General features: G+C 39.0%; 1 protein-coding gene and 1 non-coding gene across 2 annotated transcripts; one reads left to right on the top strand and one right to left on the bottom strand.

Moving 5' to 3' along the window:
• Positions 1–11: 11 nt before the first annotated feature.
• On the bottom strand, positions 12–11,587 carry LOC148690036 (putative methyltransferase PMT8). The gene is made up of 5 exons (XM_088687163.1): positions 11,515–11,587; positions 11,220–11,407; positions 1,262–1,325; positions 806–882; positions 12–624 (listed from the first exon to the last, which is right to left on the bottom strand). The coding sequence occupies exons 1-5, from the start codon at positions 11,585–11,587 to the stop codon at positions 196–198; spliced, it is 831 nt and encodes a 276-aa protein (XP_088543289.1). The 3' UTR covers positions 12–195.
• Positions 11,588–15,918: 4,331 nt separating this feature from the next.
• On the top strand, positions 15,919–24,141 carry LOC137731459 (uncharacterized). Its single transcript, XR_015958025.1, has 4 exons — positions 15,919–16,172; positions 16,270–18,229; positions 18,416–18,605; positions 23,867–24,141. It is a non-coding gene; the product is annotated as an uncharacterized LOC137731459 (transcript).
• Positions 24,142–24,821: the final 680 nt, after the last annotated feature.

Here is a 24,821-nt window from a genome sequence, read left to right as displayed (position 1 = left end):
AATCTACTACTGATTGTTTGTCGTGGATGATTATGAAGCCAGTGGGCGTAGTATGCGATCCATCTCAAGCAATAAATCCTCAGCACTACATTATTTTTTTTCTGTCTGAGAATACAGTTCAAGCATGGAGTAAATCATAAGTCCGGGGGTATGTTAAATAGACTTCACACCTGTCAAAGTAGAGAATCAAGTTACTCACAACACAATATCGAATGCATCCATAAGGGCACTCATCTCTCTCCATATTTTAAGATCGTCCTCATCCTGTGCATATGCTACAAGAGATGAGTATGCAAAGTAACCTCCTGGTCTGAGCAACATATCCAGCTCAAGAAGAAGGATTCCATCTCGTTGAAGCCAATCAACTCTACAACAATGAGCAAGTTCAAACGATTTGCCTGGGTAAGGAAGCCTTTTGGTTCCTAGAACACCAAGATACACTGGAATTCCTCTTTCTAAAGAAAATTGGATCTGGTTTTGATGCTCATCATTGAGTGCCAAGGGCATTGCTATAATATGAGATGAAAGCAAATGGGCTCCGAACTTGCAACTCCACAACCAACGTAAAAAAACTGTTCGTAACCTTCCTTCATCCTTCAAATTGTTTTTGGAAAAGTTGAGCATCTGCCAATTCAAAACACCATAAAAGCAAGCACTCAATCCATATGCAACGGTAAATAAAATATCACAGAATCGGCTGCCAAGCTCAATTGGAAGTTCACAAAAATCTTTAAAGAGAGAATTCCATCCGCTGATACATTTTTTTTTTTTTTTTAGCAAATACATTAAGGGGAAGAAATATTACCTTTGCAATTGATGCAATATACTTATCGGCTCCACAGTGAAAATGTGTGCCTCCCCCAGAAAACTCTATCTTTTCACCTTTTCAACTATCCAGTTCTAATCGGATTTCTCATGTGAAAAGAGCATGATCAAATACTTCCATGGAATGTGGAACATGGAAAAATAGAAGAAAAGTGGAACTTAGAGCCCAAGACTTGAATGCCTAGAAAAGGCCAAAAATCCCACCAACATCAAAGGGAGGAAAGTAGGAAATTATTTTGTGATATGCCCCAATCATCTTGAATAAAAACTGACTTGAGCGTCGGAGTGCTTTTTTGTAGGCCCCCCCGCCCTTATTGATGGCAAGCAAAGATGGTGATTAAGGCTTCTCAACATGTTCGAGATTACTTATTAGTGGAGAATTGAAGCACTCGAAATTTTCCCTTTCAACAATTGGCACTGTCAGTGGGAAACTTACAAAAAGTCGTCTCGAGAAGCCATGGAACCGTGCAAGAATAGAGAAAAAGTCTTATACTCCTACCCTTCAGTTTCACGAATTAAATGAGAATCATTACAGTGGTATCTTATGATTGCAATTCTTCTTGCCATAATTCTAAAGAACTGTCACAATCCTTCGTCTCATTGGAATTTTATTTGGAAAAATGCTTTCACAATTTCAAGTTCTATGAGGTGTATCATCGTATGTGTGGCAAACTAATTAGATTGGTGTAGGAGGCACATGCTAAGACCCACGCAGAGACCGAAGAGTTTTTATTTTTTAATTTTTTAATCTCTTCTCTTTTATGGTGGATGAGTACAATGGGTGCCTCTTCTGATCGTAGCCCACACAAGATGAATATGGGATTGAAACACAACCTTTCTCAACTTTAAAGTTTTTATAAAATATAACTCTCATGAACATTCTTCAATGCTGTCAGGTTAAACTCATTGAATAGAGGGCAAGTGGCTATGATATGGGGCCAAGGATCTTCAACAAAGCCACGGCTACCACGTCGTCGTATAACACTAGAAAGAGCCCTAAGTCAGATGCCTCAATATTGACATGCTTACTGTGGCTGCCAAGACCAAACCACGATGATCAATGCACTCATAATTACAGAGGGATGTACTGACTTTTTCGATACTGCTTGACAAATATTTACACAAATAAGTGACGAGCAAAAAGCTCCAATTATAGAGATGGGGTATAGAAGCACCGCCTATCAGATACAGGAAACTCTTCAGCCTTAATGCATTTATCATCAAAACATTTTACTCTCTTTTTGTCTAGCTGAACAGGCCATTTGGTACCATAGTATATTGCTAATACACACAGATGGGCACCTAAAAGGAATTGCTACAGGACTTATATAAGGTGGACTTTAGTATAAGTGCATCCAGATGAATCTTTCTTCAAAAATTGCTTGTATGGTCGTATTGTTCAAGGGCCCCCCTAAGTTCCACAAGAATCTAGGGTAGACATGACATATAACAGGAACTCTTAACAGATACGAGTGTTTGAATTTTTCCCACCAAGGAAGTTAACACCAATGCAGGTGTGCGCTCCAGGCTACTAGACACTAAACTTGTGCTGGGTCATCTATGTTTATATGGAATTGTGTCTGAAGTGCTTCCTAATTAATACAATGAGACGAAAACCAGAAAAGCCATGTGCGATGGCTATATTGTACTTGAACATCACTTGGCTGCCGATCAAGATAAGAAGTATATAGTCAATACTTAAATTGCTTATTTCTCTCACAATTCTTGCTTATCAATACAATTTCTTATTGTTGGATGCATTTTGGAATTGCGTGCTCCAAAAATTCTGACTTCAGGTGATGTTTTATATAGTCATGGCATTCATTGTCTAAAGAAGTGAATTTATCAGAGCTTAAAGCCGAATAGATTAAGATTTTTGCATCACAATGATGGCAGTTTTTGTGGCAACAGGCCCTTTATGCAAAGGGATCCCCATTTTTTGAAAAAAATAGGGATTAGGTATGGGGCCCACTCCACATCGAATTTTAATAATTCGAACTATCTATTTTGTTAGTCTCGATTCATAGATCATTCTTGTAAAAATTCAATTCAATCCAAAACCATTTGCCTATTTAATTATCAAGATCAAATTTCATTGTTTTTTATATAATAGAGTATTCGTTAATTTCTTTGAACCCAATTAGATGTCTTAAACATTTCCAATTTGGCTAATATTTTGCAAGGATGATCTATGAGGTGCAACCTGAAAAATTGATGATTCGGATCGTTAAGGTTCGATGTGGTGTCGACCCCACAAAGGATCCCCATTTTTATAAAAAAGTTGGGGATCCCTTCCCTTAAAGATTTCCTTTGTGGCAATACAGGGTTTCCAAACGAGGAGCATACTCATACTTTTGTTTATATCGGAAGCAAAAGCCGCCTAATTTCATTGATGAGGAAAAAGGGGGCATACTTGTAAGCAAAGGAAATGCACTTATTTTGCTTCGCCAGCAACATAGTTGCCCAACAGATAAAAGTTTCTATCGTACACATGCTCGTTAGTAATATTTAAGCTATATAAATTTCAATTACTCTGGGGTATGCTATTAGTACATAAATTGGTGATTGAAGATCATGAGACTGTGGGTTGAAGACCTAGACCGAATAAGAGCCGAAGGCTTAAGATCGAAAGTCGAAAACCCAAAACTCATGGTCGAAGACCAATATGACCGTGGCCGAAGGTCAAAATTATGGTTAAAGACCGTATGACCTTGGCCGATGACTAAACTCATGATGATGTCTCAGTCGAATGAATTTATGCAAAGAAACATTTTTCTCTATAATCCTAAATGATATGTGTTTGCAGAGAAGAAATAGGGCAATGCGGGATTCAAAAATTACTCCTCCACTAACACAAGCAACTAGTATGCTAAACATGGGGAGTGAGGCCAAAGTAAATGAGCATGATCAAATACTTCCAATGAATGTGGAACATGGAAAAATAGAAGAAAAGTGGAACTTGGAGCCTAAGACTTGAATACATATAAAAGGCCAACAATCCCACTAGCATGAAAGGGAGGGAAGTGTGAAATTATTTTATGATATGTTGCAATCATCTTGAATAAAATTGACTTTGAGCGTCATAGTGTTTTCTTGCAGGTCTCCCTACCCTTGTTAATGGCAAGCAAAGATGATGTTTAAGGTTTCTCAATGTGTTCAAGATTACTTGTTAGTGAAGAATTGAAGCACCCGAAATAATCCGTTCCAACAGGTACTAATCGCCATTTTGGGGGGGGGGGGGGGGGAGAGCTTGGATGATAGGCATCTCCATAAATGGTGGAAGTGCAGGGAGCTGTAAGTTCAAAACTTGGGGCTAGGATAGAGCAAACCTGCAAAAAAAAAAGAAGGTGCAAATACCCTAATTTCACAGTAAGTTGACCAGTTAGGCCTGAGCTGGTTAGGTGATGTGGAGCTGGGTCAGCTGAATCGGACTTGGACCAGTCTAGATAGCAGAGTGAGTCGCGGTATGGGTACATGCCAACCTACATGGTTGGCTGTTAAGCGATGCGCTGCTCGTTCTCTTAGCTTGGAGTACATTTGTAGCAAGGTGGGCTTGTGACTCGTGAGCCACAGCAGCAGCTGTTGCTTATCTATGTTGATAGGCTTGGGCCTCTTGCACATGGGTTACAGCATCATGGATCTGGGGCCTCTGCCTAGGGTTTGCTGGATTGGCACGCAGCAAGGGTTGTGGGGTACACACCTTGAGTTGTGGCTTGATGTTCCTACAATAGTTGTTGGGCTGCAGACGTGGTGGTGGTTGTACTTCACGGTAGTGGGGCTCTTCTTTTCGTCTCGTTGAGCCTAGAGGATTGTTGGCGTAAGGCCGCATCTTGGTCTCCTTCCCCAAGTCTGTTTCCTTCGATGTAAAGTGTTCCGTTCATAGAATTTCCTACCATTGTATCATTTCCCCATGACTGATCATGGAACTTTTCTAGGAAAAATTCAATGACTAGGAGTCTATGGGAAATTCAATGTAATAGAAAATTCCAAATATGAGAGCTTTCTTTGAGTATTTGAATCAAGCTCTTAATGAAAACACCAATTTGTGGAAGCAAGAATCTTCTATCTTCAATCTTGACAAAAGTGCACCTACAAAACAATTAACACCATCAATCAAGGAAAACCTTACATGCCCATGAGGTTGGGAAGGGGGGTTTGGCCAATAGATTTTATGCCTAAGTCAGTAACTCTGAAAAGAGTTGAAAGTTTAGGACTTGTATGCATAGTGTCGAGCTTACCAGTAAATGGTGGAGATGAGGTATTATAGGAGGTGGTCGACCATGGGGTTAGGGTTTGCCCTACACATGGCAGCTTTCGATTAACCAAGGTGAGTTATCCAAATGGTTGAGGAAGGGTAATTCTAAGATACTAATTAGGAGATAGTATCTTAGAATTATTAGGTAAATATCCTTGATTGATGGTGATGAGGATTGCTTCCTTGTTTGAGTTTTTCAACAGAAGATGAACCCTTACTTGATATTATATTAGTAACGTGATAGCGCCCCTTGTTTGATTAGGGGCTAGGTGGGCAACTTCAGAAAGGCATGGGAGTTTTGGGCGTACTATCTCTCACTCTCTTGAACTTTCTAACATTATTAAGGCTCCCTCTATCCCACTCTGTGGTCTTGTGTAAATCCCTTCCACTCATTCAATTCAACCAACAGAGAAAGCAACCCTAGCCCTTAGTGCAAGCACTAAGCTCAATCAGGAATGTGTTAAAGATAGGATTTGGTGATTAATTTTATCTTTAATGCCTTTGACTTTTCCATGCCACGAGTAGATGAACTTGATGGTGTCGTAGGTAGCTATTCGAGCCTCCATGGATGTTGAACTGCGCGTGGGAACCTTTGTGTGTCATGCCCATTTATTGAGGCGTTCTCATCTTTAGATTTTTGGAATAATTTTTGCTTCACATCGGGAAATCTTTTCTTGAACAAAAAGTTTTTGTTTTGTACTAAAAGACCTGTTCTTCCTCATTTAAATGGTTTTGATTCCTAATTTTATGGCCGGATTTTGGTGAGCACTTTTTCCTCAACTTCTCCAACGTTAAAACTCAGCTATATACATATTAGGGTTTTACAACAATGAATACTGACTTAAAAACCTGAAACAAAAACCTTGAGAATACTTAGTAATTGAATGGGTGAAAAATGTTTGGATCTTCCTTAGCGGAAAGAAGGATCTATCTAGGCAGAGTTGATCCTAGGCTGTTTTATCCTAGGAATGGTGTGGCATTTGTGACTGCTTTCACAACTTGGGCAAAGCCACAAAACGTCTTAAAGAAAGCGACATTGTTCGCGACTCAACCCAAGATAATTTTGCATTCATTTGTTTTTCATTCACTGGTAAAGTAGTTCCTTGTATTGTATGTGCAGCAACAGTTATAAAAGTTAAGCTGAAATAAATAGGTAGAACTTTCCTATAAGATCTGGCTGGATCATGCAAAATGCAACACTTTTCTTGGCTATGTGCATTGTTCGTTCAATGGGCACCAAGCATCGATCGTTTTCTTGTGAACAGCCAAATAGTCAAGTCATGACCTCCAACAAATGTTCTTTCTTTGATGGAAATCAAATTAAATTGTTGAGAAAATGATGCATGACAAACTTCTATCTAAGCAACAATTGGTACTTAACCAATTGGGGACTCGTGTGGTATTCTTGTAGTGAAAGAAGCATGTGTGTATGAGTCGTGTGGCAGCCTGATAAAGCTACACCACATGTACCTACTATCTAGTGTGGTGTAAAAAAAATCTCTACTAAAAATTAAAGTGGGCTAAAACCCATTGAGAAAGAGAGTCCAATCCATTCACATGGTGGGATTAAATGCAATCATGTTCTGAAGAGGTGGTTTTCTTCCAAAACAAACCCACACTCCCACGTCTTCAACATAGTGGTTCGTCCAACACCTCTGATATATGAGAATGGCAAAGTAACTGTTCCATGCTTTCACTCTATAAAATGTGATAAAAAAACAGAAACAGAAAAAGACAAGATAGAAATCTTGAGGAAAAGACAGACGGTAAAAAGCTGAGAGAGCAACGGCAGAAAGAAGAACGAAATACTACAGAAATAGAAAGAGAGAGTCTTAAGAGAAGGAGAAGAAAGGGGCAAAGGGTTGCAATTACGCAGAACGTTCACCAGGAAGAAGAATCAAAGGTAACAATTTTATTCTTCTTTATTATTTCTTTCTTTGTTATATCTTCAAAGTGATGAAAAGCTAAAGGTGTTTATTTTTTGAAACACCACGTGAAGTCCTATATGGACTTGGAAAGTTCAAAGTTCACAAAGAGAAGAAAGTAAGCTTGCTGACAAACTTCCCAAATTAATTGGGAATGATACTCCCGTGAAGCCACATTTCTTATCTGAATTCATATGAGCTCTGTAAATTTGGACCCCATGAATTAGAACTTAGGTCGAGTAACAAATGGCAAGGAATGCAACGACGTGACAGAGGCACATCGGTTTCAAACGGTTTAAAAGAAAAAGCATGGAGACAACTTCAAACCACATTAAATTAGTGGATGCGAACCACTTTAGAATCATGGTTGTAAATTATTTCAAATGGCACAAAACCGCTCCAAATTTCAAATGGCACAAAGCCGCTTCAAATTCCAAATGGCACAAAGCCGCTTCAAATACAATCTTTCTTTTTCAGTGAGTCATTCACTCATTGAAAATAACGAACTACATTAGGTTTGATCCCACCAAGGGTATGTAGGAAATCTAGAGATTCAACTAGATGCAACCGTACAAACACAAAACCCCAAAAATGAATCCCTGGTAAATCAAATTCCAGGTTCATTCAACCAAATTCAATCAAACAAATTCAAAGCGTCTAAATAAATCGAAGGCCAAATCTTTCTCTCTCAGAGGGTCATTCACTCATTGAAAATCCCCAACTTCGAGTGGCTTGATCTCTCCAAAAAGGGTAAGTAGGTAATCCAGGGCTCGACCCAGGTGCAACCGCAAAATCAAACAAGCACCCCAATTCCCAATTACAATATATTCATATTGGAATCAAAGGTTTTTCTTTTTTAACGAAGAATTGTAATTTTTAGATGTATAGTATAAATGGGTCAAACTCAAATTATTTAAACCTTCCTCGAAAAATGAATAAAGGTGAGATTGTGCAGAGTGAATTATTCGTTACATTTCTTGTACAATTTTTGCTCAACAAACGAAGATTTGGAGAGGCACCTCAAGCATTACCAAAATACAATGATCCTCCACAGGAACAATGACACCTTCATGTGCAAGATGTTTGCCATTACTTTGCAGAACGAGGCACAAAACTAGTTCCACACCCTACCACCACGGTCCATCTAGAGCTTCGACAGACTTTCCTTGGTCTACACTAAGGAATATTCATCCTACTGCTCAATTAAAAAGAAGTCCAACCATCTTTTCAACATGAGGAATGATTTGAAGGAGACGCTTCGTACACACATGAAGAGGTTCAAGTCGGAGAAGGCTATGATAGTCAGATGTGATGACACCATACCTAGCATAACGTTCAAAAAGAAACTCTCAATAGGTCCCATTTTCAAAGAACTGATCATGGAAGAGTACTTGACCCTAGTGAATTCTTATGCTTTAGCAGATAACTAGGATTAATAGACCTAGGATATACTAATCCTTCAATTTAGTTAGTGTATAACACAGCAGTGGGCTATAAAATCATGGAGCCAAATCATCGTTTGTTTCTCTGAACAAAACTTAAAATGTTATAATATATATAAATATATATATATATATATATATATGTGTGTGTGTGTGTGTGTGTGTGTGTTTGTGGTTCTGTTGACCTGGGAATCCTCAAATCGTGTCCGTTCATCGTAAATCATGAGGCCAAAAATCATTTTAAATATTTTTATTTAAAATTAAATATGAATAGTACTTGAAAAAAAACTGACCGCACGATGTATGATGTGTTGAAATGTCCCACATCAACCGTATCAATGACAAAAGAATAGTTTAAATACCATAATCCCACTCCAATTAATACCGAGGCCTTTTGTGATAAAACCCCACACCTGACGGATTGTGCAGGTGGTAATTACCAAGTTGGGGATAATATCAGTGTTATTGGAAATAGGTCGTATGGCCCGTCTCTCTGAGAATGCTACATGGTATCAGAGTAAAGATCCTAGGATATCTGCTTTGCCCAGTTCTTTCAAGCAAACTCAGCCCTTCTATGGAGAACCTACCACCACTTCACGATGGAAACAATTTCATCCTAATCGATCCTACCCCTATACTAAACACTACAACCCTAAACACTACTACCATAACTGACCCTACCATGAATCCTCATGTTTCGAGTTCTTCCAACATGCCTCCGGAGTCCTCAGGTAGTTATGGTTATGCTTTTAATATGAATAATTGTGATTCTCAGTCCGATTGGATCATTGACTCCGGTGCCACATACCATATGACCTATGACCCCACTGATTTAGTTTGTGATATTGTTCCACTTCGACGAAATATTACTAATGCTAATGGTGTCACCACACCGGTAACTAGCGCTGGCAATGTACAACTCATGCCTACCTTCTCTTTGCCGCATACACTACTTGTACCTTTACTAAAGCATAAATTGATGTCTCTAGGCCAAGCTATTGAGCAATTGAACTGTTGTGTACTATTGTATCCAAAATTTTGTCTTATTAAGGATATTCTCACGGAAGAGATAATTGGTCGTGGTACTAAGATAGGGGATCTCTATTTTGTGGACGATGTCAGTACATGACGGGTTAATCTCGCCCAAGGAGCCGTTGATCACAAACAGCGTCAGATATGGTTATGGCATCGCCATTTGGGTTATCCGTCTTTTAGTTATTTACAGCATATGTTTTCAGATTTATTTGTTGATTGTTCGGTTTCAGACTTTAAATGTGACATTTGCGTACTTGCCAAGAGTGTGACATCTCACATCGCCCAGGGGAGTGATCCTTATATGTATATTCTCATCTCTACCTAGCACGAGGCCTTTTGGGAGCTCACTGGCTTCGAGTTCCGTAGGAACTCCGAAGTTAAGCGAGAATGGGGCTAGAGCAATCCCATGATGGGTGACCCACTGGGAAGTTGCTCGTGAGTTCCCAGAAACAAAACCGTGAGGGAATGGTAAGCCCAAAGCGGACAATATCGTGCTACGGTGGTGGAGCGGGCCCGGGAAGTGATCCGCCCCGGACCGGGATATGACAATTTGGTATCTGAGCCTAACCCTGGCCGTGGTGTGCCGACGAGGACGTCGGGCCCTTAAGGGGGGTGGATTGTGACATCCCACATCGCCCAGGGGAGTGATCCTTATATGTATATTCCCATCTTTACCTAGCATGAGGCCTTTTGGGAGCTCACTGGCTTCGAGTTCCGTAGGAACTCCGAAGTTAAGCGAGAAGGGGGCTAGAGCAATCCCATGATGGGTGACCCACTGGGAAGTTGCTTGTGAGTTCCCAGAAACAAAACCGTGAGGGAATGGTATGGTAAGCCCAAAGCGGACAATATCGTGCTACGATGGTGGAGCGGGCCCGGGAAGTGATCATTCCCGGACCGGGATGTGACAAAGAGTCACCATATTTCTTGTTCGTTGAATTCTAATAAAAGTGTTATTCCTTTTGGTCTTGTTCATTCGGATGTTTGGGGACCATCTCCGATTACTACTTCATCTAGTATTAGGTGGTTTGTAACGTTCATAGATGATTGCACACGGATGACATAGTTATACCTTCTTAAGCATAAAGGTGATGTGTTTCTGGCGTTTAAGACATTCCACACCATGGTTTAGACACAGTTTTCTACTAAAATCCGGATTTTGCGTTCTGATAATGGTGGTGAATATGTTAATAATGATTTTACACATTATTTAATTAATCACAGAATACTCCACGAGACTACTTGTCTTTAGACTCCTCAAAAGAATAGGGTGGTTGAGCGCAAAAATCGCCATCTATTAGAAACGGCTCAATCGTTATTGATTGGGGCGGATGTTCTCCGCTCCTCTTGGGATGTTGCTCTTTAGACTGTCACTTACCTTATCAACCGCATGCCATCCAAAGTATTGAATTTTCTTACACCTTTGCAAGTTCTTGCTACATTCTTGCCTCTACCGTCCGTTTTGGTGCTCCCACTGCAAGTTTTTGGATGTGTTGCCTTTGTTCATCTACATAAAAATCAACAGACAAAACTTGACCCAAGTGTTCTCCGTTGTGTTTTCATGGGGTATGAACTACATCAGAAAGGGTACCGTTGCTACCACCCTCATTCACGTTGGATGTATACTACCATGGATGTTACTTTTTCTGAGTTTGAGATGTATTACTCTCTGGCTTATTCCAACCCTCATCTTTAGGGGGAGACATTGCATGACGAGTAGGTTTAGACCATGGCTGCTACCAGTGATCTTCCACTGCCACTATTAGCCGAGCCAGTAGCCGAGCCCGCAGTGGCTACAGTGCCAGCCCAACAACCAGAAGTAGCATCATTGCCTACAGAACCAGCGGTAGGCACGACAGTGCCGTCCTTACCCACGGCAACAATGCTGCCACTTGTCGATCTTGAGACTTTTACTGATACTACTCCCCCTGGTCTCAAAATACAGTACCATCAGATGACCATACTCCAGAGAATATTCCTGAGGTAAGATCTACAATCCCTATTGATGTATCCGATGTTCCGAATTATCAGTTACCTTTCAGGCACAACTGGGGAAAGCCACCCAATCGATATTCACCGGAAACAACAAAAGGCTTTAAATATCCCATTGCCAACTATGTGTCATCACATAAATTATCAAAACTCGGCAAAGCTTTTGTACAACAAATATCCAATGATAGCACACCAAGTTCATTGAAGGAGGCACTATCTGATGATTGATAGACTAAGGCAATGGAGAAAGAAATGGATGCACTTCAGAAAAATCAAACATGGGATTTAGTTCTGCTACCCTGAGGAAAGAAGAAAGTGGGATGTTGATGGGTGTACACCATCAAGTACAAAGCTGATGGGTCGATTGAATGATACAAAGCACGATTGGTGGCCAAAGGATACACTCAGATGTATGGTGTTGATTATACAGAAACATTTGCTCTGACAGCAAAGATTAATACGATAAGAGTGTTACTTTCGTTGACGGCTAACTTGGATTGGCCATTACAACAATTTGATGTGAAAAATGCTTTCTTACATGGTAATCTTAAAGAAGAAGTGTATATGGATATTCCACCTAGTTATGCATCGGTTTCACAACACAGAATGGTGTGTAAGTTGAATAAGGCATTGTATGGATTGAAACAATCACCTCGGGCATGGTTTGGTAGGTTCCGGACAGCTATGAGGAAGTATGGGTTCAGGCAGAGCAATTCTGATCATACACTTTTCTTGAAACATCAAATGGGTAAATTAACGCACTTATTATTTATGTGGATGATATGATTGTTACGGGTGATGATAAAGAGGAAATCTCAAGCTTGAAAGATTACTTAGCAACTGAATTAGAGATGAAAGATCTTGGTGGATTGAAATATTTCTTGGGTATAGAAGTAGCTCGATCTAAACAGGGTATATTTCTATCTCAAAGAAAATATGTTCTTGATTTGTTAGCCGAAACTGGAATGCTTGATTGTAAACCGGTTGACACCTCTATAGTCCAAAATCACCATCTTGCCGTGCACCTTGATCAAGTTCCCACTAACCGAGATCATTACCAAAGGTTAGTTGGGAGGTTAATTTATTTATCTCATACCAGGCCTGATATTGCATATGCAGTAAGTGTCGTTAGTCAATTTATGCATTCCCCTAGTGATACGCATATGGGTGCGGTTGAACGCATTCTACGATACCTAAAGTCCGCCCCGGGTAGAGGCATCATGTTTTCTAAGAATGGTCATTGCCGGATAAAAGGTTATACCAATGCAGATTGGGCAGGGAATATTACTGATCGACGATCCACATTGGGTTACTTTACATTTGTGGGGGGAAATTTAGTGACTTGGCGGAGTAAGAAACAGAAAGTGGTTGCTTTATCAAGTGCAGAGGCGGAATACAGAGGTATGGCAAAAGGAGTATGTGAATTCTTATGGCTTCAAAGGTTACTCGAAGAACTTGGGTGTCCTTCAATGTCGGCTTTGAATTTGTTTTGTGATAACAAAGCAGCGATTGATATCTCACACAACCCAATCCAGCATGATCGCACGAAACATGTGGAAGTTGACTGACACTTCATTAAGGAGAAGTTTGATGGGAATATTATTCAATTCCCGTTTGTAAAGTCAGAGGATCAATTAGCGGACATCTTAGCTAAAGCTGTTGCCAGTCAAGCATTTTACAACTCTCTTGTCAAATCGGGCATGAACGACATTTATGCACCAACTTGAGGGGGAGTGTTGGAGAGTTGACCTTTGTAATTAGATTAGTTACTTGTTTGGGTCCTTGTAATCAGGATGTAATTAGGATAGATATTATTTGGTGTTTCTTTCCTTGTAAATCAATCTTGTACAATATATATTTCCCTCCTTCGTGAGAAGAATAATATCAGAAAATTAAAACCCCAAAATAAGCCCTAATTAGCATGTTGGAGAGTTGACCTTTGTAATTAGCTTAGTTATCTGTTTGGGTCCTTGTAATCAGTATGTAATTAGGATAGATATTATTTGGTGTTTCTTTCCTTGTAAATCAATCTTGTACAATATATATTTCCCTCCTTGGTGAGAAGAATAATATTAGAAAATTAAAACCCCAAAATAAACCCTAATTAGCATGGTATCAGAGTCAGGGAGCAAGCCCGTACCGTATTGCTATGTGATGGGTGGGTCCCCTTGGCCTCACGCAATGATGGTGGGTCCCTTGGCCCCACGTGTAGGGTGAGTCCCCTTGGCTCCACGTGGTTGTCGATGTGTGGATCTCCCACGTATGACCCACTAATTGGGTCCCATGCGAGGAGGCGTGTTGAAATGTCCCGCATCGCCCGTATCAATGACAAAAGAATAGTTTAAATACCCTAATCCCACTCCAACTAATACCGAGACCTTTTGTGATAAAATCCCACACCTGACGGATTGTGCAGGTGGGAATTACCAAGTTGGGGACAATATCGATGTTGTTGGAAATGGACTGCATGGCCCGTCTCTCTGATAATTCTACACGATGAATAGACACGATTTAAGGATCCCAAGAATCCTCACAAAGAAAATCCAGAAAGGATCCACGTTCAACCAATAATAAAAATAAAGAAGAAACAGAAGAATTGTATAGGTATGATGTGGCTTCCACAGGAAATGCCATTGGCGATGGGTTTGTGGAGAGTAGTAAACTAAAACTTTGAGAGCTAGAGCTACCAAAAAGTTGGCAAATCATAAAAATCAGAGAGGAAAGTATCACCCTGAAAAATATGGTAGTTAAATATAACCTAGTAATTTATGTTGACAATAAAAATATGGTACTAACCACCTTACTAACAACTTTTCAAGCACGTCATTACACAAAATAAATTGTCGTTTAAGGGATCCCCTCGGAGGACCCCTTCTCGAGCAGGAGAGGAAAAACCTAAAGCTCTTCAATCCAGATAACGAAAGCATGAGAAAAGCCAAAAGCTTTTCTAATGCCTAACTTTATGACCACATTACCCACACTCATTTCTTATCAAGATTACCCACACTCATTTCTTATCAAGATTACCCACACTCATTTTCTTATCAAGATTACCCACACTCATTTCTTATCAAGATTACCCACACTCATTTCTTATCAAGATTACCCACACTCATTTTCTTATCAAGATTACCCACACTCATTTCTTATCAAGATTACCCACACTCATTTCTTATCAAGATTACCCACACTCATTTCTTATCAAGAGTTTTTTATGCATTCAGAAATAAGAATAGTTGCATAAAAAATGAAACAACCATGTTCCTGAGGTGAGACACTTCTAGATGCAGTTAGCCCCCGTCTGTTAATGAGAATGTAAAATTGGCCAACTCAATAGCGCAGAGCTGGGAAACTGAGTCTGCTCTTGGAACTTTTGGAATAAGAACGACCAAAAACTGAAACGAAGAGGAATTCTTCCATCAACGAAAAAGATTTTGCATAGTTAGAACCACATTAGAGCCAACAATACTCCAGCATGCAACAAAAAAACACATCTGACCCTGGAGAACTAGAATAATCCATACTTTTTACTTCGTAATACACCTCCTCGTGAGTGGGCTCACTAAGCAAAGAAATATTCTCCTCTGCCATGACCAAGGAGGGAATCACTATTTCAACAAGGGGTTTACGGATTGAGAAATGCTAAGATGTCTCTTTTAAAGTGGGACTCTTCATGGATTCTCTGCTCCCCTCATGTTTTTGGCACAATGATTATAATGTTGACACAAAAATTGTGCCCAAAACATGAGCTGGCAGAGAATCCATGAAGAGTTCCACTTTTGAATGAGTTTCCTTAGCATTTCTCGGATGGATATTAATAGGTTAGCCAACAATTTACAATGTACTTAATAGGTTAACCACATTATTATTAATGGCTAACAATTTACAGTGTACCAACATTTTTGGCTAACAGTTTACAGTGTACCGACCTTTTGGCTACCAATTTACTTGAACAGTTTACAGTGTACCGACATTTTGGCTACCAATTTAATGGGTTCAGCTGATTATGAAGAAGGCCAGACACGTCTGGTTGAAAGTGCTCTCACGCTAGTGAAGCGGTCCAAGTGTGCTGATAACGTTGTCGCCTTGTTATGTCAGCATCTTCATGGAAACCCCACACGGTTTTACTAAAACTAAAGTAGTATTAATTAGTGTGGTCATAGAATTGAAGAATGGAGACTCAAGAAATTATTAATTCCGTACTTTGAACTTTCTCTCGCCCTGTTATGTCAGCATCTTCATGGAAACCCCACACGGTTTTACTAAAATTAAAATAGTAGTAATTAGTGTGTTCATAGAATTGAAGAATGGAGACTCAAGAAATTATTAATTCCTTACTTGGAACTTTCTCTCAATATATGTGTGTTTGTGTGGTCCTAATGCGAAATGAAGGGCTGGGATTGCATCAATGCTGTCTACTTAAGGTCGGCTTTAAGGGAATCTGAATGAGAGTAGATGAGTTCCATGAAGAACTAAGAACTGCTCTCTGTCTCTCACTTCTCCTTCGATTGTGTGATTATTCCAAAACTCCTTCCTTTTCTAAATGTGCATGCTTATATGAAACTCCTAACAGTGTAATCTAAATTCTGCTACATTTGAGTGTTTGTTGAAGCATTTTATAACTTTATTGTAGTCGATCTATCTTTTGATTAATGTCGACTGACTGGAATGGAGCGCGAGCAGTTATTTTTTTAGTCTTGGGTAAAGATCTATGTCTCTACCCGTTGCCTTTTTCCTTTCTGCATCCACTACTTTTGTTTATAATTCTTTTGTCACTAATGAGTTCTGAATTTTGCAGGAGTAGGAATGACCTTAGTGAATACTTTTGTCTTGGTTGTAGTGTGCAAGAATCGTCGGAAACGCGCAAGAGAGAGAAGTTTGGCAGCGGTTCCCAATAACACACAAATGTGATGTGTTCAGCTTTGGAATGCTATTGTTTGAGATTATAGGCAGGAGAAGGAATCTTGATATCAAAGTCGAAGATAGCCGAGACTGGTTCCCGAGGTGGGTATGGAAGAAGTTTGAACCCGGAGAATTAGGAGAGCTGATGGTAGTTTGTGGAATAGAGGAGAAAGATAAGGAGAAGGCAGAGAGAATGGTAAATGTAGCTATGTGGTGTGTCCAGTATAAGCAAGAGGATAGGCCTTCAATGAGTGTTGTGGTGAAAATGTTGGAAGGAGCAATGGAGATTCCTAGACCTTCAACTAACCCTTTTCAGCACTTGATGTCGGACACTCCATACCCTGCTGCACCCGTCTATGATACGTCAAATCCAACAACTGGTACCAGCAGCGATTTTTGTTTAGTTCCTTCTCAAACTGTAAATGGATATAAAGCCGTAGATGAGACTCCTATCATGAAGAAATATGAGATTGAAATAGCGTCTAACTAGGCAGACTGTCTTCTGTTTCGCTCTCTCTCTCTCTCTCTCTCTCTCTCTCAAAATGTAATATATTTTCAACTATGAACACAGATATAAGGGTGACGATGGTATTCATCCTGTTCTGTAGATTCCTGATAATAAATATATAGTAGTGCATGCACAGCATCTCCTTTTTCACATCAAACTGCTCCTTCACGACTAGTTCCATATGTAGCATCAAGTTAAAAGTTAAAGTTAAACCTATGATTTGCGTCTAACATATACATAAGATCGCAAATTTCTATTTCTTGGCTTGTCATATCATAGAGCCACTTCACTATTTGGCAAGTCTGTTAGATTAAACTATCATAATCATAAACATACAAGTTCTGAACTTTTGGATCAAAATAACTACTAATTTTGCTTCAAATAGGTAATCAACATCGCTATCATACTGGTCGTAGCACATGATGTCATGATACGGTGCATAATGATGTTATCCAAGCTACATTTTGAAGAAAAAGATTGGCTAAGTTTTGACGAGTAGCGTCACAGAATGCAGATACAGATACCTCTCCTTCTTTATCAGCATCTTCCTGATTGATATATGAATACTTCTAAGAAAACATTAGATTGTTTACCAAAAATAATCACTGTCAAAATATTCAAGGAATTATTGTCCATGTATTTTCAGGTAATCTACGAACTCCTTAAAATGAATGAAGTCTTGTCTCTTTAAGTCAACTCATCACACTGATTTGAACATTTGGATGACATGAGCTTGTTATTAGCTTTAGGCCTTGGAATTGAATAGCATAGCTTGATGGATTTCAAAACCGATTAAAACTTAGCGATATACTTTCAATTTTTTTGAGTTCGTCAACCTAACACTTATTTTTCTTGATACATCATCATTTGAGCGGTATCCTAATTATGCCTTTTCTTATTTTCAACTTCTGTCCTTAGTTGTTAAACTTTATTCTTAAAGGCCAAATCAACTGCTAGATATTGCTACCAAAAACAGCTGGATATTTTTCCTTAATTTGTCCCCATTTCTCATTGTTCATTGTATCCATCAGCAAAAGGAAACCAAACTGTGACCAACCAAGTAGAAAAAAACCATACACACAGGATCCTGTTAGAAATCAAAAACCTAATACACGAAGAATGGAGTCCATTGTTTTGAAAACCAGTACCTCCACGATAACTATAAATTGACCCAAAAGTGAGGCTGTATTAGTATCTGACATTGTGTTTCAAGGGTTAGCTTCCATTAGAGATATGTTACGTATGTGGCAAATAGCTGTAGGGTCACAGAATGAAGATGAAGACGATGCTCATGCAGACCTGATCAAGGTTCTCAAAAATCAATATCGAATTTGATGATTTACCAGAGGTATGTATGCCAAAAAAAATACCATTACACCCTCTAACAAGAGTACTAGTTATCCTTATTTTTCTTTTACTATTAACACCAGCAATTGAAGGTGGTTGCCAGAACTTCGGTAGGTTATGTTCAGCATAAGAGCCTGAATGAGAGTTCAATCTTAATCCTAGTTTGCGTTTTTGTTTTTGGACACAGGGAAGGCAAAGGGTTATGAAAGCCTAGTTTGTTTAGTTAAGAACCAACAAAAATGAAAGCCGTGATCCCACAAGAGGCTACTGCAGCTGCTGCTCGAGCAATTTCAGAGGCAGAAGTGGCCATAGCCGAAGCTGAAGAAGCAGCTGTAGCTGATGCAGAAGAGCACAAGCTTTTGATAAAAGAAAATAATGTTGAGAATTAAGCTGCCTCCTAGCTTTAGAGACAACCTGCAGAAGGTAATCCTGCAGATGAAATCAGAAAGGAAGCAGAAAAGCATGAAGAGATGAAGACCTTACTAAAATTAGAAGGAACTTTTTAAATTCAACGGCTAGTTTCTTTTCCTAGTTTTAGAAAGATTACAGCTGGTGTTTTACTTTTAATTGTACTGAGCATCCTCATCTTCTTCCAAGTGGATGGATGATATCCTCCAAGAACCATTAATGGTCGAAGAGGAGTACTAGGTCCCTAGTTCTAGGATCTGGTTTTAGACCGGCTGTGGAAAGATATAGTCTTGTAATTTTGTCTTTGGAGATTAAGAAAAATACAGAAAGTCTTTTGCTCTTCCGTCTTCTCTCTAGAAAACAAAACATAAAACATCTTCAAAGATTATTCAAAGTTTGAATTTTTATCAACCTAAACAACATGCCTGGTACCATTTCAAACATGGTATCAGAGCTCTAGGTCTGATTTCGAAGAAGGGACGTGATTCTGTGAAGATACAAATCCAGAAAAGGTTAAAGGTGGTACCTTTATAACCATTTGTGCTGTGCTACCTAAGAAGATGGCCGGATCAAGCTCCTCTGGTGGTGATTTACGAACACCACAATTTAATGGTTCAAACTAGGATTTTTGGGCTGTAAAAATGGAAACCATTCTCATAGCATACGATCTATGGGATGTGGTTGAAGTTGGTCTTGCTGGACAACAAACTTCCAGAGAGGAGATCTCTGAGGAAGAAGGAGAAAGCGAGTCAGAGCACATTCCAGTTGAAAGACCAGTTGTTACAAAGGAGGAAAAGATCAAGAATGCCAAGGCTCTAAGTCTTATTCAAGGAGCAATCACTGATGAACTTTTTCCCAGAATCCGAAATGAGAAGACTGCAAAGGGTGCCTGGGAAATCTTGAGAAGAGAGTTCAGAGGAGACAAAAAGGTAAGAGCTGTGAAACTACAAGCCATTAGAGCTGATTTTGAATATCTAAGAATGAATGATGTTGAATCTCTGGATGACTACCTGGCTCGATTTTTTGAGATAGTAAACAACTTGAAATCTCTAGGAGAAGATGTAACAGAAAAAAGGATTGTTCAAAAGCTGTTGATGAGTCTAAGTAGAAGGTACAAGTCCATAGTGTCGATTATTGAAGAAACCAGAGATCTAGATACTATTAGGATTGAAGAAGTCCTAGCCTCAGTGAAAGTTTATGATAAGAGGGAAGATTTGCATGATGAAAGAGACAAATACACAAGTACTGAGAGGGCTTTCAGTAGTCTTAAAGTTGGAGGAAATGGAAGTGGCACTGGAAATTTTAAAGGATCTCAGTATAAATCAAATCCAAAGTTTGGTCAGTATAAGAAGGGAAAGAACTGGGGTCAGAATAGCAGCTGGAATAATGGTACTGGTGGTGGCTGGAACAACAAGTTTCCTGCACACAACAAACAAACCAATGGCAGTCAAGGGAATGTGAAACCACTATGCCAAGTATGTGACAAATATCACTTTGGTATATGCAGATATAGAGGAAAACCCAAATGTGGCAGGTGCAGTCGATTTGGTCATCTAACTAAGGACTGTGATAATGGTAAACAAGTTGCAAATTGTGCAAAGGAAGAAGATCTGGTCACAGGAACAATGTTCTATGCTTGTCATGCAAGTTCAATTGCATCAAGTAAGTCTGTGTGGTTTGTGGACAGTGCCTGCAGTAATCACATGACTTCTCAAGAGTCTTTATTGATCAATCTTGATAAGTCAGTGACCTGCAAAGTGAAAATGGGTACTGGTGATCTCGTTCAAGCCACAGGAAAAGGAACACTTGTAGTTGAGACAAGAAGAGGGAAAAGATACATAAATGAAGTGCTGCTGGTTCCAGGATTAGATGAAAATCTGTTAAGTGTTGGTCAAATGATGGAACACGGTTATTATGTTCTATTTGGTGGTAACATGGCTGTGATATTTGATGATAGTAATCTTGAAAATGTGGTAGCAAAGGTTGTTATGACAGGGAACAGATGCTTTCCATTGTCCTTTGAATCTATAAATGCAGTGGCTAGAAAAGCTTCAATTGAAGAAGAGTCAAGGATCTGGCATAAAAGGCTTGGTCACTTGAACTTTAACAGTCTGAAAAGGATGCAGAGAGAAGGATTGGTGCTTGGATTGCCTGCATTATCTGAGATGAAGGAAGTCTGTGAGAGTTGTGTCTCTGGGAAGATGCATATTGAACCATTCGATAAAGAGAAAGTTTGGAGAGCTAGTCAACCATTAGAACTGGTATACACTGATGTTTGTGGACCAATGCAGAATGAATCTGTTGGTGGCAACAGATACTTCATAACATTCATAGATGACTTCTCAAGAATGTGTTGGGTGTATTTTCTAAGGAACAAATCTGATGTGTTCAATGTGTTTAAGAAATTTAAAGTTTTTGTTGAGCTGCAAAATGGTTTTAAGCTTAAGAAGCTGAGAAGTGACAGAGGAGGTGAATATACCTCCCATGAATTCTTGAATTTCTGTTCTAATATTGGAATGGAGAGACAGTTAACAGTGGCATACTCCCCTCAGCAAAATGGTGTTGCTGAGAGAAGAAATAGAACTATTTGTGAAATGGCCAGATCAATGATGGCTGAGAAGAACATTCCTGTGGTTTTTTTGGGCTGAAGCAGTTGGAATTGCAGTGTACTTGCAGAATAGGTGTCCTACAATCTCAGTGAAGGGTAAAACACCATTTGAAGCTTTCACAGGAAGAAAACCAGGTGTGAAACATTTGAGAGTGTTTGGTAGTATTTGTTACAGCCACATTCCATCAAATCTGAGACAGAAATTTGATGATAAAGCAAACAAGGGAATATTTATGGGGTATGGCAGCTGTGAGAAAGGTTATAGGATCTATAATCTTCAAACTAAGAAGATCATACTCTCAAGAAGTGTTATATTTGATGAGAGCAAATCATGGAATTGGGAAAGCAAGCAAGAAGAAACTGTTTTCATGCCACTCAGTTCTGAAAATGAGAATCCAGAGATAACTAAACCAGAAGAACTCATTCATGAAACTCAAAGCTGTGACTCTCCAAATCTCACTCAATTAGTGCCTGGTGATGAACAAGCCACTGGAAGTAACAATGGCAGTACTAGTCAAGGCTCAACACCAGGTAATACACCTGTGAAGCTGAGAAGCTTGGAAGACATTTATGCAAGATGTCATATGACTATCATTGAACCTGAAACCTATCATGAAGCTATTGAAGACAATGCATGGAAGGAAGCAATGAATGCTGAGATTGAAACCATTGAGAAAAATGGAACTTGGGAGCTTGTGGAAAGACCTGCAGACAAGCCTGTTATAGGAGTCAGATGGGTGTTCAAAACCAAACTGAATCAAGATGGATCAGTTCAAAAACACAAGGCTAGGCTTGTGGCAAAAGGGTATGCTCAGAAACCTGGCATTGACTATAATGAAACCTTTGCTCCAGTGGCAAGGTTAGATACAATTCGAACTTTAATTGCACTTGCAGCACAGAAGGGTTGGAAGCTGTTCCAATTAGATGTTAAATCAGCTTTTTTGAATGGAGTACTTGAGGAGGAGGTTTACACTGAGCAACCAGAAGGGTTTGAAGTCAAAAATGCAAGTCACAAGGTCTATAAGTTAAAGAAGGCACTTTATGGTTTGAAGCAGGCTCCTAGAGCCTGGTACAGTGAGATTGACACTTATATCACAAGCTGCAATTTCAAAAGAAGCATAAGTGAGGCTACCTTATATACTAGAACTGATGATGAAGGAAATATGATCATAGTCTCTATATATGTTGATGATATAATATACACTGGAGGTAGCAATACATTGCTCAGTGAGTTTAAAAGGGACATGATGCAGAAATATGAGATGACTGACTTAGGACTCTTACACCATTTCTTGGGAATGAGAGTTCTACAAACTGAAAGAGGGGTCTTTATTCATCAAAGCAAGTATGCAAAGTCCTTACTTGCAAAGTTTGGCCTGGAGGATTGTAAATCTGTGACAATTCCTCTTCCCACTGGTGAGAAACTGAAGAAAATTGATGGAAGTGAGCTGACTGATGAAGGTTTATTTAGGCAGATTGTTGGCAGTTTGTTATATTTAACTGCAACCAGGCCTGATATAATGTATGCTACTAGTTTGCTATCAAGATTCATGCATGGTCCCATGAAAAAACACATGGGAATAGCTAAAAGAGTTCTCAGATACATTCAAGGCACTCTCAGCTATGGTATTGAATTCACAAGGGACAAGGAGGCTGTTTTGATTGGTTTTTGTGACTCAGATTGGGCTGGAAGTGAAGATGACAGTAGAAGTACATCTGGATATGCATTTAGCTTTGGAAGTGGTGTTTTTTCATGGGCCTCAGTCAAGCAAAACACAGTTGCATTGTCAACTGCAGAAGCTGAATATGTCTCAGTAGCTGGAGCAACAGCTCAAGCCATTTGGCTAAGATTTGTGTTGGATGATTTTGGTGAATTGCAAGCTGATGCAACACCATTGTTTTGTGACAACATGTCTGCAATATCAATGGTCAAAAATCCTGTCTTTCATCAGAGAACCAGACATATAAACAGGAAATATCATTTTATTCGAGAAGCATTGCAGCAAGGATCCATTGATGTGAAGTATTGCAGAAGTGAAGAACAGTTGGCAAATATATTTACAAAAGCCTTGCCTAAAGATCGATTCAATTACTTGAGAATGAAGTTAGGAGTGAAGCCAGTAAGCAGCTTAGGAGAGGCTGTTGAGAATTGAGCTGCCTCCTAGCTTTAGAGACAACCTGCAGAAGGTAATCCTGCAGATGAAATCAGAAATGAAGCAGAAAAGCATGAAGAGATGAAGACCTTACTAAAATTAGAAGGAACTTTTTAAATTCAACGGCTAGTTTCTTTTCCTAGTTTTAGAAAGATTACAGCTGGTGTTTTACTTTTAATTGTACTGAGCATCCTCATCTTCTACCAAGTGGATGGATGATATCCTCCAAGAACCATTAATGGTCGAAGAGGAGTACTAGGTCCCTAGTTCTAGGATCTGGTTTTAGACCGGCTGTGGAAAGATATAGTCTTGTAATTTTGTCTTTGGAGATTAAGAAAAATACAGAAAGTCTTTTGCTCTTCCGTCTTCTCTCTAGAAAACAAAACATAAAACATCTTCAAACGATTATTCAAAGTTTGAATTTTTATCAACCTAAACAACATGCCTGGTACCATTTCAAACAAATAAGGGTTACATCCAACAGATGGAGAATGGTGCCCGGCCCCTAAAATATATTGGACAATGTACAGAGTCTTCTGCCCACTTAACGGCAGGATGATGTAAATTCCTAAAACCATAGACTTAAGTCTTGTGCAAATTTATCATGATAACATATCTAATTTTGTAACCACACAAGGATATAATTTGTAACGTAGTCTGTGATTGCTAAAATGCTGAAACTCAGAAGAATCCTCTTTATATCCTTTTGCTAGTGAATCGAAGTCTTTCAACGAAAGTTCCTCATTTGACTCTAAATGCTTCATCATATTTGCCTAGTTTTCTTCTACTCGTCCCAGTAGGAGAATGGTGCCCGGCCCCTAAAATATATTTCTTTCTTTTGAAGAGAAAAACATTATCTACTTTTTTTTTGTTGGAAAACAATATAGCTTAATTGCTATAATAATGACATAGATAGTTCATAAATAATTATGTAATGTATTGGTATTATTTAATTTGAATGTTAAACTGTAATGCAATAACGTCCAACTATAATATACTACCTTATAGTGTAATATTCTAATATTTACACCATGAAAGGCAACTTAGGTAAAGTAATACCAACGTCATTTAGTTTAATTGTGTAAATTTGGACAACTATGGTGAAACCTTACCTTAGTTCTTGTATGTTGACATCATGTTTTAACATTGTGCAAGGTCATAGCGTTCCCTACTAAAAAAATCCTTACGTCATTGCTACATATTATAATAAACTTTAATTTCATAATTCAATCATGTTGAAGTACCAAAACCTACATTGAAATGTAATAGAACGTCTACAATGTAACTACCAACCATGTCATAGTAATAATCATTTTTTTTTTATTTTGTTATTAACTTGAATTTTATCATAACAATATAATTTTGAAGTGTAATTTAAACCATCGTAGTGTGTCTTAAATGGTATTGATACTTTATTTTTTTAA

This window comes from Pyrus communis, chromosome 16 (genome assembly GCF_041283825.1).
Source record: "Pyrus communis isolate YQ-2024b chromosome 16, ASM4128382v1, whole genome shotgun sequence".
NCBI lineage: Eukaryota > Viridiplantae > Streptophyta > Magnoliopsida > Rosales > Rosaceae > Pyrus > Pyrus communis.
This window is presented reverse-complemented; position numbering and strand designations above follow the sequence as displayed.

Coding starts and splice junctions, on each gene's coding strand:
- LOC148690036 (XM_088687163.1), bottom strand. CDS start 11,587: ATGGGATATTTAAAGCCTTTTGTTGTTTCCGGTGAATATCGATTGGGT. Junction 11,408..11,514: donor TCCCCAGTTGTGCCTGAAAG/GTAACTGATAAT, acceptor TTTTGAGACCAG/GGGGAGTAGTATCAGTAAAA. Junction 625..805: donor ATATTGCATCAATTGCAAAG/GTAATATTTCTT, acceptor TTGAATTGGCAG/ATGCTCAACTTTTCCAAAAA.